Source organism: Triticum aestivum, chromosome 5D (assembly GCF_018294505.1).
Source record: "Triticum aestivum cultivar Chinese Spring chromosome 5D, IWGSC CS RefSeq v2.1, whole genome shotgun sequence".
NCBI classification, from domain to species: Eukaryota; Viridiplantae; Streptophyta; class Magnoliopsida; order Poales; family Poaceae; genus Triticum; species Triticum aestivum.
The window spans coordinates 509,488,936-509,506,489 of NC_057808.1; the positions used below are offsets into that span (position 1 = coordinate 509,488,936).

Genomic DNA, 17,554 nt, shown 5'->3' on the forward strand with positions numbered 1-17,554 from the left:
TAGAATTGTGCTTCCAAACATCCCTTAAACCAGTTCTGCCATGAGAGTCCACCATACCTACCTATGGATTGAATAAGATCCTTCAAGTAAGTTGTCATCGGTGCATGCAATAAAAATTGCTCTCTAAATATGTATGATCTATTAGTGCGAAGAAAATAAGCTTTATACGAACTTGTGATAGGGAAGAAATAAAAGCGACGGACTGCATAATAAAGGTCTTTATCACAAGCGGCAATATAAAGTGACATTCTTTTGCCTTAAGTTTTTGTGCATCCAACCATAAAAGTGCATGACAACCTCTGCTTCCCTCTGCGAAGGGCCTATCTTTTACTTTTATCTTCTACCCTTATACAAGAGTCATGGTGATCATCACCTTTCCTTTTTACACTTTTTCCTTTGGCAAGCACTTTGTGTTGGAGCGATCCGGATATATATATCCACTTGGATGTAGGTTTTCATAAATTATTATTCTGGACATTACCCTTGAGGTAAAAGGTTGGGAGGCGAAACTATAAGCCCCTATCTTTCTCTGTGTCCGATTAAAACTTTGAACCCATAAATATCACATGAGTGTTAGCAATTGTGAAAGATTAAATGATAGTTGAGTATGTGGAATTTGCTGAATCAAAGCTCTTACATAGACCCTTCCCGAAAATAAGATGAATTGCAATTGTTTGATGACTAAGAGCACGGTTTGTTAGTTTTCAAGAAAGTTTATGATCTATACTTTAACATGTGAATAGCTTGTTACTTGATCATGAGAAGTTTTATGAGTTGAGCTACTGTTATGATATATAATTATGCTAGAAAAAGTTATTGGAACTATCATTGATCAAACTTATGCACTTGCTAGCATCACACTTCATAAATTATTTCTTTTATCATTTACCTACTCGAGGACGAGCAGTAATTAAGCTTGGGGATGCTGATACGTCTCAAACGTATCTATAATTTATGAAGTATTCATGCCATGTTTACAATAGTTTTATATGATTTTGATATGATTTGATTAGAACTAACCCGGACTGTCGTTGTTTTCAGCAGAACTACCATGGTGTTGTTTTTGTGCAGAAATAAAAATTCTCGGAATGCGATGAAATCAACGGAGAATTTTTCTAGAAAATATAAAAAAATACTGGAACGAAGAGTTATCGGAGGGGTGGCCCGTGGGCCCCACGATGGTGGAGGGCGCGCCCCTGTGCCTCGTGGACTTCCCGTGGGGCCCCCTGACTTGTTCTCGACGCCAACCTCTCCTATAAATACCCAAACCTCCAGAAAATAACCTAGATCGGAAGTTCCGCCGCCGCAAGCCTCTGTAGCCACGAGAAATCAATCTAGGCCCTCTCTGGCACCCTGCCGGAGGGGGCCATCATCACCGGAGGCCATGGAGGAGGACCCGGAGGGGCCATCATCGCCATGAAGGCCAAGATCTAGAGGGAGAACCTCTCCCCATCCAGGGGGGAGGCCATGGAGGAGGAAGCACAAGGGGGAGAACCTCTCCTCCTTTCTGTTGGTGGCGCCGGAGTGCCATCGGGAGGGGAATCATCGCCGCGGTGATTGTCTTCATCAACATCACCATCATCATCACCATCCTCATGTCTTTTACGCGGTCCACTCTCCCGCACCCCGCTGTAATCCCTACTTGAACATGGTGCTTTATGCCACATATTATGATCCAATGATGTGTTGCCATCCTATGATGTTTTGAGTAGATATCCTTTGTCTTTGGGTTGATTGATGATCTAGATTGGTATGAGTTGTATGTTTTATTTTGGTGCTGTCCTATTGTGCCCTCTGTGTCGTGCAAGCGTGAGGAATTCCCTCTGTAGGGTGTTGCAATACGTTCATGATTCGCTTATAGTGGGTTGCTTGAGTAACAGAAGCATAAACCCGAGTAAGGGGGTTGTTGCGTATGGGATAAAGGGGACATGATATGTTAATTCTATGGTTGGGTTTTACCTTAATGATCTTTAGTAGTTGCGGATGCTTGCTAGAGTTCCAATCATAAGTGCATATGATCCATGAAGAGAAAGTATGTTAGCTTATGCCTCTCCCTCATATGAAATTGCAATGACGACTACCGGTCTTGTTAACGATTGCCTAGGATAATTCCGCACACCGACCCATCATTATTCCACACTCGTTTTTTTATAATATTTAGTAATATATTCTAACTTTATGATAACAACACCTACTTTTATATTTTAGCTCTCCGATACCATGCAAAGTTATCCTCTTCATACCCACAACGTAGTTTTATTTCTCGTTTCTAGTTGGAAGCAAACGTTCGGTGTACGTAGAGTCGTATCAGTGGCAGATAGGACTTAGAGAATATTGATCTTACCTTTAGCTCCTTGTGGGTTCGACACTCCATACTTATCACTTCCACCTTTGGGAATTGCTACGATGATTCCCTGCACTTGGGGATTATCAGGAGATTGTGCGGCCAGGAGACCATGCGCTTGGCACGCTTGAAATGTGTCGTTACACAAATTAGAATTTGAAAAAAATACACGGGTTTTGTTTGTGACGTTGATGATCGGATGCTAAGGGAGGTGGACTCTATCACGTTGATGATGTAAAATTTCATAGTTGAAATTGGACTATATATTAAAGATGGGAAATGATTGGGATCACCTGGCGGATAACCACGTGTGCGTCCATCGTCTCCATGGCCGTTAGATCGGATTTTAGTCAGATGACTAGAAGCAACGTGTTACGTATACCAGGTTGTTTACGTTGTGTTGCTAATTCTCCTACTGGTTCGATAACCTTGGTTTCACATGTGAGGGAAATACCTACCGCTGTTGTGCTGCATCATCCCTTCCTCTTTGGGGAAATACCGACGTAGCTTCAAGCCGCATCAAAAGGAATTTCCAGCGCCGTTGCCGGGGAGGATCTTCAACATATACCAGGTTCCTAATCACAAATCTCATCTCCTCTCAATTTACATTATTTGCCATTTGCCTCTCATTTTCCTCTCCCCCATTTCAAAAAAATTTGCCGTTTTATTCGCCCCTCTTTTTGGTTAGCTATTTTCTCGTCAGATCTCTCCTTTGCTTGCAATCATGAGTAATTTCGGTATGGCACCAACAGATGATGGCCTTACTCCTAAGATTGGACGTACGGGCAATCTGGGTGCTAAAACTTTTATCTTGGGACAAGGGAATGTTATGGGAAAAGAACGTATTCAAGAATTTTTCAATTGTGTTGGGAATTTGACTCTTGATGATGCTCCTATAGTTAATACTACTAGATCTTATGCGGATGCTATTTCAGCACTAGTTCTGAAACTTGAAAGCAAATTTATCCGTACTCATCCTACTTTGCAAAGATTGTTTTCTGAGCTACCGTTATAAAGATCCTAAGGCCACTCTCATTCTTATGAATGAGTTTGACTACATAATACGGGAAGCTAGGGAAATCTTTGATTTTTATGGTATGAATCATGAAAAACCCGTGATAGATGAAATCCTTTACAATAGTGATTATGCGCTAAGGCATTTGCTTGGGGATAATAAAATCTTTGATGAGAATCTTAAAAAGGAAGTCCCCGTTCTAGATATAATCCAACAAGTTTTCAATAATGTTAATCAACATCACTCTTGGATTGTTGCGGGAAATCAAAGGGGTTATGATGAAAACCAACTTAGGAATGCTAAGGTTTCGATGGGTAACATGTTTTATGTTGTGTTTACAAAACCCCATGACGAAACCACTTCTAAAAAATTTAAGAAGGAGGGTGACAAAACTTAGATCCTTGCTTTATGCCTAGCTAAGGATATAAAACTATAGCACTTGTTGGGAGGCAACCCAATGAATAAAATTTATTTTTGCTTTTTGCTTTCTGTTCTTGAGTGTTAGCACAATTATGCTACTGTTATGATTGTGTTTTTCTGTGTTTTAATTAGTGTTTGTGCCAAGTAAAGCCCTTAGGATCTTCTTGGGTGATAGTTGTTTGATCTTGCTGAAAAAACAGAAACTTTTGCTCTCACGAAAACAATTCTCATTGTTTACCAGAGCATGCTAAAATGACAATTCTTTTTTTAGTAGATTAATATACAAATTTCTCAGGTCATCCTAATTTTCAGAATTTTTGGAGTTCCAGAAGTTTTGAAATAGTCAGATTGCTACAGACTATTCTGTTTTGACAGATTCTGTTTTCTTTGCGTTGTGTGCTCGTTTTGATGGCTCTATGGTTTTCTTTGATGAGTTTTTGCCATAGAAAAGTTGGAATACAGTAGATATAATGCAAAAACAAAATATGAATTGTTTTGGTACAATACTTATAGTAGTGATTTGCTTTCGATTACTAACGGATCTAACGAAGGTTTTGTTGAGTTTTGTGTGATTGAAGTTTTCAAGTTTTGGGTTATCTTACGATGGATGAAGGAGTAAGGAGTAAGAAGATAAGATTGGGGATGCCCCGGCATCCAAGCTATTATCCAAAAGAGAGCAAGCAACTAAGCTTGGGGATGCCCCGAGTGGCATCCCCTCTTTCTTCTAGCAACCATCGGTATTTTACTCGAAGCTATATTTTTATTCATCACATACTATGTGTTTTGCTTGGAGCGTCTTGTATGTTATGAGTCTTTGCTTGTTTTACTTTGTGTTTTAAGTCTTGATTCCTTGCTGGACACACCTATTTGAGCGAGCCAAAATTATGTCATGACTTGTTAGAATATCTCTCTATGCTTCACTTAAATTTTTATGAGCTATGGACTTGCTCTAGTGCTTCACTTATATCTTTTTGATCATGGTGTGCTTTAGTATTTTTGAAGAAATGCTCTCTTACTTCACTTAGATTTATTTTAGAGTTAGTAAAATTTTCAAGAAATTCTCTCTTGCTTCACTTAAATTAATTGAGAGGAAGAAAAATTATGCTCATGATCTTCACTTATATTTGTTTGAGCTTGTCAAAAGCAACATATGAAAATTAGTTCCAAAGTGATAGATATCCAAGAAGGATATAATAAAAACTTTCATGAAGATCATTGGACAAAATAAACTTGATTCTTAGTAATAGTTTTGAGATATGATGATGTGATATGTGAGTCATGTTGATGAGTAATTATGCTTTAGTAAGAATATTGATGTTAAGGTTTGTGATTCCCTATGCAAGCACGAAAGTCAATAATTATGCAATAAAATTATATCTTACTTGTGGTACATTATTCGGTGTTAATTATGCTTAATGCTCGCTTATGAGATTATTCGTTTCTTGGTTGGTCGCTTCTCAATCTTTTGCTAGCCTTCATTTTGCACTAAGTATGATCTCTACTTGTGCATCCAAAAACCTTTAAACCAGTTTTGCCACATGAGTCCACTATACCTACCTATATGCGGTATTCTTTTGCCGTTCTAAGTAAATTTGCATGTGCCATCTCTAATTTTCAAAATAAACTTCTCTTTTGTGTGTTCGTTTCGCTCGCGGAGTGGTGAGGGGTGGCTAATATTTTCCATGCTAGATGTGTTATTCTCACGATGAGTGTTTATTCACTTGTCCTTGCACGAGAGTAAGGCAAATGTATTAGGGATGCCCAGTCCCGAAATGAAAAATAAATTTACTTTATGTTGTCAAATAATAAATTCCTTGGAAAGTGTTGGTATGGAAGGCAACCGTGGATACGGCTAGCCATGGAAAGAGGAAGTATGGTTGAAAAAGGAATAAACTTTATTTTCTGTTTGGGAACCGACTATGATATATCTAGCATGGAAAGTGTTGGGAACTCTAATCGTTTTCATTGGTGGGAAGGACACACCTCTCAAAATGTTTTTATCTCTAAATTTTCGCTTTGAGCTCTGGCACCTCTGCAAATCCCTACTTCCCTCTACGAAGGGCCTTTCTTTTACTTTATGCAATTTTTATTTTTGAATTTGTGTCTCCATCTTCTCTTATAAAAGCACCAACTAGGAGGCAATATGATCGTACTTGAGTATTGGGTGTAGCTAATATGCGAGTGTGTTTCATGAATGGATCAATGATTGAGCATGATGGGCTAGGGATAACTTATTTTAGCGTTGATATTTTGAAAGACATGGTTGCTTGTCGATATGCTTGAGTATTTAAGTTATCATGTCAAAACTAGACTATTGCTTTGAACAATATAAAAGTCCAAATGTCCATGCTATAAAGAAAAGAAATATGATATGACATGATAGGCAGCATTCCACATCAAAAATTCTATTTTTACCACTTACCTACTCGAGGACGAGTAGGAGTTAAGCTTGGGGATGCTGATACGTCTCCAACGTATCTATAATTTTTGATTGTTCCATGTTGTTATATTATCAATATTGGATGTTTTATAATCATTTTATCGTTATTTTATATCATTTTTTGGTACTAACCTATTGACATAGTGCCAAGTGGCAGTTGCTGTTTTCTGCTTTTTTTTGCATCGCAGGAAATCAATACCAAACGGAGTCCAAATGCAACGAAACTTTACGGAGATTTTTTATGGACCATAAGACACATAATGGGCCCTGGCTGCGCCTGGGGGGTGCTCCGAGGAGAGCACAACCCACCAGGGTGCGCCAAGAGGCCCAGGCGCGCCCTGGTGGGTTGTGCCCACCTCGGGTGCCCCCTGGACCGCCTCTTTGCTCTATAAATACCCCAATATTCCAGAAACCCTAGGGGAGTCGACGAAAATCAATTCCAGCCGCCGCAGAGTCCAGAACCACCAGATCCAATCTAGACACCATCTCGGATGGGGTTCACCACCTCCATTGGTGCCCCTCCGATGATGCGTGAGTAGTTCTTTGTAGACCTTCGGGTTCGTAGTTAGTAGCTAGATGGCTTCCTCTCTCTCGCTGAATTCTCAATACAATGGTCTCTTGGAGATCCATATGATGTAACTCTTTTTGCGGTGTGTTTGTCGGGATCAATGAACTTTGAGTTTATGATCAGATCTATCTTTTTATATCCAAGAAAATATTTGAGTTTCTTTGATCTCTTTTATGCATGATTGCTTAAAGCCTCGTATTTCTTCTCCGATATTTGGGTTTTGTTTGGCCAACTTGATCTATTTATCTTGCAATGGGAAGAGGTGCTTTGTAGTGGGTTCGATCTTACGGTGCTTGATCCTAGTGGTAGAAAGGGAACCGACACGTATGTATCGTTGCTACTAAGGATAAAACGATGGGGACTATCTCTACATAGATAGATCTTGTCTACATCATGTCATCGTTCTTATTTCATTACTCCGTTTCTCCATGAACTTAATACACTAGATGCATGCTGGATAGCGGTCGATGTGTGGAGTAATAGTAGTAGATGCAGGAAAGAGTCGGTCTACTAATCATGGACGTGATGCCTATGTAATGATCATTGCCTGGATATCGTCATGATTATTTGAAGTTCTATCAATTGCCCAACAGTAATTTGTTCACCCACCGTTTGCTATTTTTCTCGAGAGAAGCCACTAGTGAAACCTACGACCCTGGGTCTCTTTCTCATATTATTTGCCTTTGCTTTTATTTTCAGATCTATTAAACCAAAAATACCTTGCTGCAATTTATTCTTATTTATTTTATTTGGCGTTCGATCTATCAATCTACTACAATTTTATTCAGGTCCGTTTGCCCATCTTGGGGTGCCGCTACCCGAAATGGATTGACAACCCCTTTTACACGTCGGGTTGCGAGAAGTTGTTATTTGTGTGCAGGTGTTGTCTATGTTGTGTTGCTTGATTCTCCTACTGGTTCGATAACCTTGGTTTCACATCTGAGGGAAATACCTACCGCTGTTGTGCTGCATCATCCCTTCCTCTTTGGCGAAATACCGACGTAGCTTCAAGCCGCATCAAACTCCTACTACTATTCCAAACAAATACAACAAAAAATTGGGCCATCATACCAGTGGCGGAGCTTGGACCAAATAGTTGGGTGGGCCAACTGTAGGAAGTAACTGTTGGGTTTGTGTTTCATGGCCCAAAAATACGTATACACTATAGGGAATCACATGGGCTGGGTGGGCCGCGGCCCATTCGGCCTTTTCATAGCTCCACACTTCATCATACCACTCTCTGTGCAACTCTAACTACTTCAGTTGTCAACAAATGTGACTATGAATGAGTCAACTTGTGCATATCTTCTCTAGCCAGCTTTCTCTAATCAGCTTTGTATAACCATGCGTGCAACTTTCCAGTACAACTTCAATATGTGCTAAGTTCTATGACCAACTTAGTATGACTATGTCCACAATAAACATGCTTGTATTTCGTCGAGGAGAGTGTGGTCGCCTTGACCATCCACTTCAATTTCGCTGAGGAGAGAGTGCTGCCTCGACCGTGAGCTTGGATTTTGCCGAGAAAGAGAGTGGTTGCTTCCAATGCCGTTTGGATTTCAGCGAAGCGAGTGTGGCCTTCATCACCTGTGGATGGAGGAGAGAAGAGAGGACGACCACCGCGACATAAATTTTGAATCTAAGACCCCCACGACCAATGTCACTTGCCGACTTGTGGGCCTATGTGCGTCGACCCAGCCAGATGCCACCTGGGCGCCCCAAATGCAATGTGGGAGATTGTGCGGCCAGGAGACCATGCTCTTGGCACGCTTGAAATGTGTCGTTACACGAATTAGCATTTGAAACAAATACACGGGTTTTGTTTGTCACGTTGATGATGGGATGCTAAGGGAGGTGGACTCTATCACGTTGATGATGTAAAATTTGCATAGTTGAAACTGGACTATATATTAAAGATGGGAAATGATTGGGATCACCCGGCGGATAACCACGTGTGTGCGTCCACCGTCTCCGTGGCCGTTAGATCGGATTTTAATCAGATGACTAGAAAAAACGTGTTACGTATACTAGTTTTTTGCAACTGAGTGGTTGTTCCAATCTCCCCCACCGCAACAACTGGTGTGTTGCGGGATTTGGATCTGGATCCCCACTGGAGCAGACACCACTCGTGTTCCTCCCAAGCTCCCCGTCAAGCTGACTCCTCGCGTTGCTTCGACTGCCACCGACGACGCTCTCCACCAGCAGCACGCCGACGAGGTCGCCGGTGTGGGCACCGCCGCTGCCGCCCACCTTCACCATGAACGTCGGCCGTCGTGGTGCACCCGAACTCAAGCTGCATCCCGCCGTCCCGGGGGAGCACCGGCGTCCGTGTCCACAACGGGGAGTTGTGTCCACCGTTGCCCTGCATCCTGAGGGCGCACCGGCCTTTCTTTCGGTTGATGTGGTCGCTGCTCGCTATCTACTACAGCGAGTTTCTGCAACAAGGTCTCTGTTTCAGAAGAAAACCTTAGCAGACCTCTGCTGAAGAAAATTAAATTCCAACAAGACCTCTATCGGAGAAAATTGAAATTGCAACAAGACCTCTATTGCAAAAAAAAGCTACAACAAGACATCTGTTGCAAAAATAATTTGCAGCTTGATCTATGTTACAAAAATTTCCGAAACATAACCCATGTTACGGAAAATTTCTGCAGCACGACAGGTGTTGCAATGGTAGAAAGTGACCCCCAGTCGTTCAATCCGCCAATCAGACGGCTTGCAAGGCGGCGGATGTTTTAAAATGATCTGCCGGCCGATGCGTAGAAGCGCCCGTATTATATTCACAACCAAAGTGTTTCTATGCCCATCTTTAATGGCAAATGCTCAACTTCAGCCGGATGATTTCTCGAAAGAAATCTGCTGCATCGCCTGGGTGGCAGGCGTTCTGGTGTGGACCACACATTGGTCGAGAGCCGCTCGTTTCCAACCTTATCACTCCGCTCTGTCTCCTACCCTGCTCTTTCACCTACATCTCCTCTCAATTGCCAAGTTCTTCGCTCCTACTCAGGGCGTACCTCGATTGGCGCTGCTGACGGGGATATGAGGGGCCCCTATGTGCTTCAGGGGCCGCCCGCGTTGCTGGGATGGAGGCGTTGGGAACGGGGTAAGCGCCCTGCGTGTCACTGTAGCCCATGTGTTTCATCGGTCCATCCTCTGATACATCAGGCGAGCCGCTTACTAGGATTGTAACATAAGTGGTGTTTCAGTGTTGCGGAAACATAGCTACTTCAAAAACATCCCTCGTGCTTCAACAACAACAGCGAAGCTACAAGACAGAGGTAACCACTATGGCGGGATGTTTCTGAAACATGGCCTATGTTGTAGAAGTCCATGAGAGTACGAAAAAAATCTGCAACACAATCTTTCTTGCAAATATTTTTGCAACATGAACTCTGTTGCAAAGATCGCAACACAATTGCTGTTGCAAATGTGTCTGCAACACGGGCTTTGTTGCAAAGCTTCTGCAAGATGGCACCAGATGTAACAACCGCAGAGCCGGCGGATCTTTTAAAAAGATCCACCAGCCAACGCGTAGAATGCCCCCTTTTAGGGAAATGCGAAGGTATTTCTTAAAAGAAATTAGGAAAACGCTAACAATCAGCCGACGGATTACTCGGTTGCATCCACCTTCTGCTCCAGTTGCCACGTGTCTTTCTGGGCACACACTCAATCTATCCCTCTAGAACCAGAAGCATCATGTGTTTGCTGATGTGAAGTGTTTTGGAACAAGTGTTGTGTTGCAATGAGATTCTGCAAAAGGACCTATGTTGCAAAAAGATTCTGTAAAAAAATGTTCAAAAAAAATCCGCAACAAGACCTATGTTGCAAAAAAACTGCAGCAGAACCTCTGTTGCAAAAGTTTCTGCAACATGACCTCAGTTGCAGAACCTCTATTGTAGACAGTTTCTGCAAGATGACCTCTGTTGCATTCTGTTTTGCAACACAGTGGTTGTTGTAACTGTAAGGACGAGGTTGGGCTCTTGGTTGGCGCAAGATTTAATGACTGCCGAGGCGGTGGATCTTTTGGAAAGAAATTACAAAGAAAATAAATGAAAGAAGTTGTGCAAATGAGGACGTGATGGCACACTCACAATTGGGTGATGATGACCTTCAGATCATACCCGACATGCCTGTGAGTGCCCTCGCGGTCGAACCCAACAACCTTGCACATGTCCTCCCTTAGAAACCACTCAAACATGGCGATGATGCGGTCCACCGAGCGTGGCTTGTTGGTGTACACCACCGTGAGGTCGCTGATGTTGTGGGACCTCACGGTGAACTACACGTAAATGGTGCCTTTACGAATATTTCAACTTGTGTTGATTTTCTTGCCAACTTAGTATGGTTGTGTGTGCAACTTTATAGTACTACATGGTGGAGAATGAGAACAGAGGGGCGTGCAATACCACCACCTCGCTGACATGGCTCAAAGGCAAAAAAAAAGTTGTGCAACTTCTGCTTATTTCTTAGCCAACACTAGCAGTGGTTGTTTGAAACTCCTACTACTATTCCATACAAATACAACAAAAAGAGTGGGCATCATACCACTCTCTATGCAACTCTAACTACTGCAGTTGCCAACAAATGTGACTACGACTGAATCAACTTGTGCATACCTTCTCTTGCCAACTTTGTATAATCATGGGTGCATCTTTCCGGTACAATTTCAACATGTGCTAAATTATATGACCAACTTAGTATGACTATGTGCACAATAAACATGCTTGTATTTCGCTGAGGAGAGTGTTGTCGCCTCGACCACCGACTTCAATTTCGCCGAGAGAGTGCCACCTCGACTGTCAGTTTGGATTTTGCCGGGAAAGAGAGCGGCTGCTTCCAACTTCGTTTGGATTTCGCTGAAGCGAGCACCGACTCCATTGCCCGTGGATGGAGGGAGAGAAAAGAGGACGACCTCCGCGACATGAATATATCGGTGGAAACATATAGTGAGATTTCCTAACGAACCTTTTGATGCTGCAAGGACCATATTTTATTATCCCTTCTCGGACTGCATCGTGGCTGGTGCATCCAACCTCCCGCATCGAATGTTCATAGGACCACATGTGCCATCATAAACCTCTTTTTCTTTTAGTTATGTTTAATCAAGGTAGTAAAAAAAGAGAGGGAGGAAAAACACGACGGGATACAATGTTCTTAGGATTGTGAGCAAGTATGATTGCTTGGCTGGATTGACGCTGCCGCCGCCATCTTTCACGATGCCTCCACCAAATCTGCCAAGCGCTGACATCTATCGGGTTCGTGAAATCCTCGCTCTGAAATATACTGTTATATCATAGTTGTCATCTTTAAAGGTAACATTGACCTTATCCATGCTAATCCTCGCTCTAAAATATACTGTTATATCATAGTTGTCATCTTTAAAGGTAACATTGACCTTATCCATGCTACCTAATTGTCTGTTTGTTTCATGTACATGCATTGCCACCAGTAGCAATGCACGGAATTCCTAATTGATGCAAAGATACGTAATAATTTTTTATTTCATTGGGAAATGCAAAGATATTTTTTAAAGAAATTGCAAAGATAATAAATGAAAGAAGTTATCAAACTGTGCCGTAGAGGAGATCGAGAGAGGCCGAATAAGCCCAAACTGGCTAACTCAAACTAGCCCATTATTTGCAATAAAAAAGGTCCCCCTAAAAAAGAGCAATAGAAAAGGAAACCCTGAAAAGAAAGGAAACCCTGAAAAAAAAGCAATAAAAAAGGAAACCGATATTTGCTCCTAAAAAAACGAAACTGACGTTATAGCTCCAAATCCAAATCAGATCGGAGGCCGGTGCGCCTCCATATACGAGATCAATCAACCATCAATCAAAGCAAGCAAAAAGAGTCGCCACGAACGATCTGTGAGTACGTGCTCTGTGCGCGGCCTTGATGGATCCAACGACGACGATGGCCCGGCCGAGCAAGAAGTCGCGGCAGTCCGGCTCTGGCCTGGCGGAGCTCGCCGCCCACCTCACCAAGCGCCTCGCCGACGCTAACCCCAGCTCCAACCTCGTCTTCTCTCCGCTGTCCATCTACGCCGCCGTCGCGCTCCTGGCTCCGGGCGCCCGGGGGGCCACCCTGGACGAGGTCCTCCGCCTCCTCGGCGCGCGCTCCCGCGAAGAGCTCGAGGAATCCATCTCCCGCGTGGCGAACGACGCGCTCCAGGACCTGTCCGGATCCGGCGGCCCGAGCGTCGCGTTCGCATGCGGCATGTGGAACGACGAAAGGCGGCCCCTGAAGCCGGCTTACCGCGAGGCCGTCGTCGGCACGTACAGAGCGGAGGCGCGCAGCCTGGATTTCCGGGAGAACTCGGCGGAAGCGGCGCGTCACATCAACGCCTGGGTCGCGGAGGTCACGAGAAACCTCATCGACGACGTCGTCTCACCGAGCGACGTTGGCATGGCGACCGACGTCGTGCTCGCCAACGCCATATACTTCAAAGGCAAGTGGAACCTGCCGTTCCGCGAGACGGCCACCAGGGACAGGCCGTTCCACCGGCTCGAGGGAACCGCCGTCGACGCGCCCTTCATGTACAACCCCGCCCGCCAATTTATTGCCGTGCATGACGGGTTCAAGGTGCTCAAGCTGCAGTACAAGATGCGGCAGCGAGGATATCAACCCACACAGTACTCTATGTGCATCTTCCTGCCAGACGCCTACGACGGCCTGCGGAGCCTCGTCGACGAGATAACCTCCCGTCCGGGCTTCGTGCACGATCACCTGCCGGTGATGCCCGTCAAGGTCGGCGACTTCGGGGTTCCCAAGTTCAAACTCAATTTCTCGAGCAGAATGGCCGAAATCCTCAAACAGCTGGGCCTCGTTCTGCCGTTCGGCCAGGGTTCTGATCTGTTGGACATGGTGGAGGACGACGGCACCGGCTCCCCTTTGCTCGGTCAAGAGGTCATCCATAAGGCTGTCATCGAGGTCAACGAGGAAGGGACGGAAGCAGCCGCTCTCACCATGCCGTTCCTGCCTCCTGGATGTTCTCGTGTGATGATGTCGGAGCCCATGGTGGATTTCGTCGCCGACCATCCCTTCGCGTATTTCATAGTCGAGGAGGCCTCCGGCGCGATCCTCTTTGCAGGGCATGTCGTCTACCCAACCAATGGCAGCAGCACGGATGATATTGGGCAACCGAAAGAGGGGGATGCATTTGACGAGCAGAGGTTACCTGCTAGAGGGTATGAGTTGCCGGTGACCAAAATCCCGTCGGTGCAGTTCGATGTAGCAGGGCCAACGGGGAATCCTGGCTCCAGTGGCCTGGCAGCGCTCGCCGTCGGGCTCTCGAGGCGCCTTGCCGATGGGAGCGCGGACGACAACCTAGTCTTCTCGCCGCTGTCCATCTACACCGCTCTGGCGCTCCTGGCCGCGGGCGCCCGGGATGCCACACTGGACGAGATCCTCGGCGTGCTCGGCGCACGGTCGCGCAGCGAGCTCGAGAACTTCGTGTCACACATGGCGGCGGACGCACTCCAAGACAGGTCCGCCTCGGGCGGCCCCCGCGTCGCGTTCGCGTGCGGCGTGTGGAGCGACCTGACGCGGCGGCTGAAACCGGCCTTCCGTGAGGCCGTCGTGGGCACGTACAAGGCCGAGGCCAGCAGCGTCGACTTCTGCAGCGCGCCGGAGGCAGCACGGAGGCAGATCAACGCGTGGGCGGCTCAGGTGACGAGGAACCTCATCGACTCGGTCCTCCCGCCGGGGTCGATAAGCCCGGAGACTCGCGTCGTGCTCGGCAACGCCATGTACTTCAAGGGAAAGTGGGAGGACCAGCCGTTCGACAAGAGGCACACCGCTCACAAGCCATTCCACCGGCTCGACCGTAGCCAGGTCGACGTGCCCTTCATGCAGAGCTGGGAGTCACAGTTCGTCGCCGTGCATGACGGGTTCAAGGTACTCAAACTCCGGTACAAGATGGCGGCGCCAGATGACCAGGAACAGGCGCATCCTCCATTCGACAGCCCCGTGTCTCCGTACGCCTATCCTAGGCCATATCCCTATGCTGTCAGCCATGATCAGTGGGAAGGCAACACTCAACCATCCGATCATAGCGGGTATACGCAGTTCTCGATGTGCATCTTCCTCCCAGACTCCCACGACGGCCTGTTGGGGCTTCTGGACACGATAGTGTCCCGGCCTGGGTTCCTGCAGGACCACCTGCCGGAGGAGCAGATCACCCTCGGCGAGTTCCGGGTGCCAAAGTTCAAGCTGTCCTTCAACAGCAGCCTCGTCGCTGTTCTCAAGAAGCTGGGGCTCAAGCTGCCATTCTGCCTGGAAGGCGACCTGTCAGACATGGTGGAGGACGGCGGCTCTGGCTTGCCGATTGTAGTCGGGGATGTCATCCACAAGGCCGTCGTCGAGGTAAACGAGGAAGGTACTGAAGCTGCCGCAGTCACTATGGTCATCTTGTCTCCTGGATGTGCACCAATGGGGTCGTGGTCGCCGCCTCCACAAGTGGATTTCATCGCTGACCATCCGTTTGCTTACTACATAGTGGAGGAGGCAACCGGCGCAGTTGTCTTTGCGGGCCATGTTCTCGACCCTTCCAAGGAGTAATAAATAGCTAGCTGTTGAGTTCAACGAACAAATTCTGTTTTCCTAATTTTAATTTCAGAACTGCTTTGTATACGAGCGCTACTTGTACTATGATGAATTTATACGGATGACTATTTTTCACCTCATAAGAATGTGCTTTGTGCTTTCTTCAAGTGTAATTGTTCGAGCGAGTTTTATTGGTTTGTTAATCTGTTTAGCAACTAGTAGGAGTGGTATTTTAGCTGAAATTTCTATAGTTTCAGTTTTCTGTAGCTTTGTCCTCCTACAGATTCATGGTCACTATCCAGAGTCCAGATGCTGGTTTTTTCTTGCGTAGCACAGACTTGTGAGACGAATCAAAACAAAGAACTGGTCGTAGAAACCTGCAAATGATCTTGGAAAATAGCACTGAAATGTGTAGTTTTTGTTTTGCCACTGTTGAGTATATTGATTAGATTGGAAATATAGGTTAGACTAGAAAATATTCTGGCTTGCCTTGTACTCCAAGTAGATCAGGCACTCCTATATATATGCCCATTAGGCTCAAGCAATACAACAACTATTCCATCAATCCCTCTCTCCCTTCTAACATGGTATCAGTTTCCGGGTTCTAAACCCTAGCCGCTTCCGCACCTGCGCGCCGCCCCCGGGCCGGTCGGCCTACATGACCGCCGCCGGGGGCCACGCCGCCCGTACCTAGGATTCGTCTGCCGGTCATGTTGACCGGCTGCCCTAGAGAGTCTTTTCCCGAGGCCTTACTCCGGGTTTTTCTCTCTCCCGCCGGTCATCTTGATCGGCGTTTTTTTTTATTTTATATTCAGTAGCTCGTGATTGTATTATCACTTGGCTGAGAGCATTTTTTTCGTGTGAGATCCGGATTGTTTAGTAGAGTAATTAGTTTTTCCTTTTTTGGCCTAAATTTAGTTTTTTATTGAAAGTGTGAGATCAGTTATGCAAGTGACTTATATTCAAACATTTTCTCAGAATTGACGCCCGCTGGGGGCAGCATGTGTGTCGTTTAGAGGGTTTGATTTCACCTGCTCATTTTTGTGAAGGTTCAATAATTGAACTGTAGGGATGTTTTTGATCAGCTAGCGCTGGGAGGGGGCCGTGTTCTTCTCCCAGGAATGTTTATGTTTCTTAACACTTATTTTACGCTCCAGGCGATTACTGTTGTTTTTGTATGTGAGTGCATACAGATAAATTTTTTTCTGCAGCTACTCACGAACACGGTACCTTTTTTTCTTCTCATTTTCATCTTTTGGAGCTGAAGAAGAATGCAAGCTAATGAAATACCATAAGTCTGAAATGTTTAGTTGGATGGACATAGTTTTCTTCAGTTTTTTTCCATCTTTCTTTCTTCGGTAGGTCTACGCCATTGTATTTTTCAATCTTTCTTCAGTCTATTTTAACTTAGTCTTAAGTTTGAATCATTCTTCAGTCTATCAATCCTGAGAGTTTAGTTATCTATCAGACTTTAGACCTTTAGTTTTATTTTTCTCTATGTTCTCATTCTTTGTTTTTCTCTGTTCCTCAGTCTATCAATTTTATCAAATTCTCTTCATTTATTTAGTTCATCGGTCCTCTCAATTTTATTGTAATCCCTTTTTTTCATCATTTGTTTCTCAGTTAGTCAAGTCATTTTATCTCATCATTTTTTCGGTTTAATTTTCTCTCGGTTTCTTGATCTGTCTCTGTTCAGTTTGCTCAGTCTTATTCAGTTGCTCCCAGTCCCCTTCTTTGTCTATTTGTCTATCACTGTGTTCTTTCATTCACTCAATTTTCCCAAGGCAGGAAATGAGAAGTTTGTGTTAGCTCTGAAACTGTGGTTTTTCTTTTCAGTTTTTTCAGTCTGTCTCTTTCTCCACGGTACTAAAACTGCTCACCCCTTCGCGGCTCTGAAGCTGTAGCCTCACACGGTTCAGTCTTCTTTCTTTTACCTGTAGGACCATGTGTACAGCTAGATAGGCAATGCTCAATCAATCACTGTTTTCCACAGGACTACAGGAGCAGTCAATCACGGTTGAGTCTTCTAAGTAGCAGTCAATCACGGTTGTCCTACCTAGTTCTATATAGAGCAGTCAAACGTAATGTTTGTCCGTTTTAGCTATCCTCCAATGCTGTCAGAAATGTTCAGCCATCGTAGTAAAAATAATAATTCATTTTTTGTTTTTTTGGTTTGTGTTCAGACAAAAAGAAAGGCAATTCTGAACCTGTTTTTTTTTTAGA

The 17,554-nt window shown here is 44.8% G+C and overlaps 1 protein-coding gene across 1 annotated transcript; it reads left to right on the top strand.

Moving 5' to 3' along the window:
* Window positions 1–12,498: 12,498 nt before the first annotated feature.
* LOC123125831 (uncharacterized) lies at window positions 12,499–15,542 on the top strand. The gene has a single exon (XM_044546280.1). It carries the CDS (start codon window positions 12,683–12,685, stop codon window positions 15,344–15,346), a length of 2,664 nt encoding a protein of 887 aa, XP_044402215.1. The 5' UTR covers window positions 12,499–12,682; the 3' UTR covers window positions 15,347–15,542.
* The last annotated feature ends 2,012 nt before the right edge of the window (window positions 15,543–17,554 follow it).

Excerpts from the sequence above, each read along its gene's own strand:
- LOC123125831 (XM_044546280.1), top strand. The coding sequence starts at position 12,683 with ATGGATCCAACGACGACGATGGCCCGGCCGAGCAAGAAGTCGCGGCAG.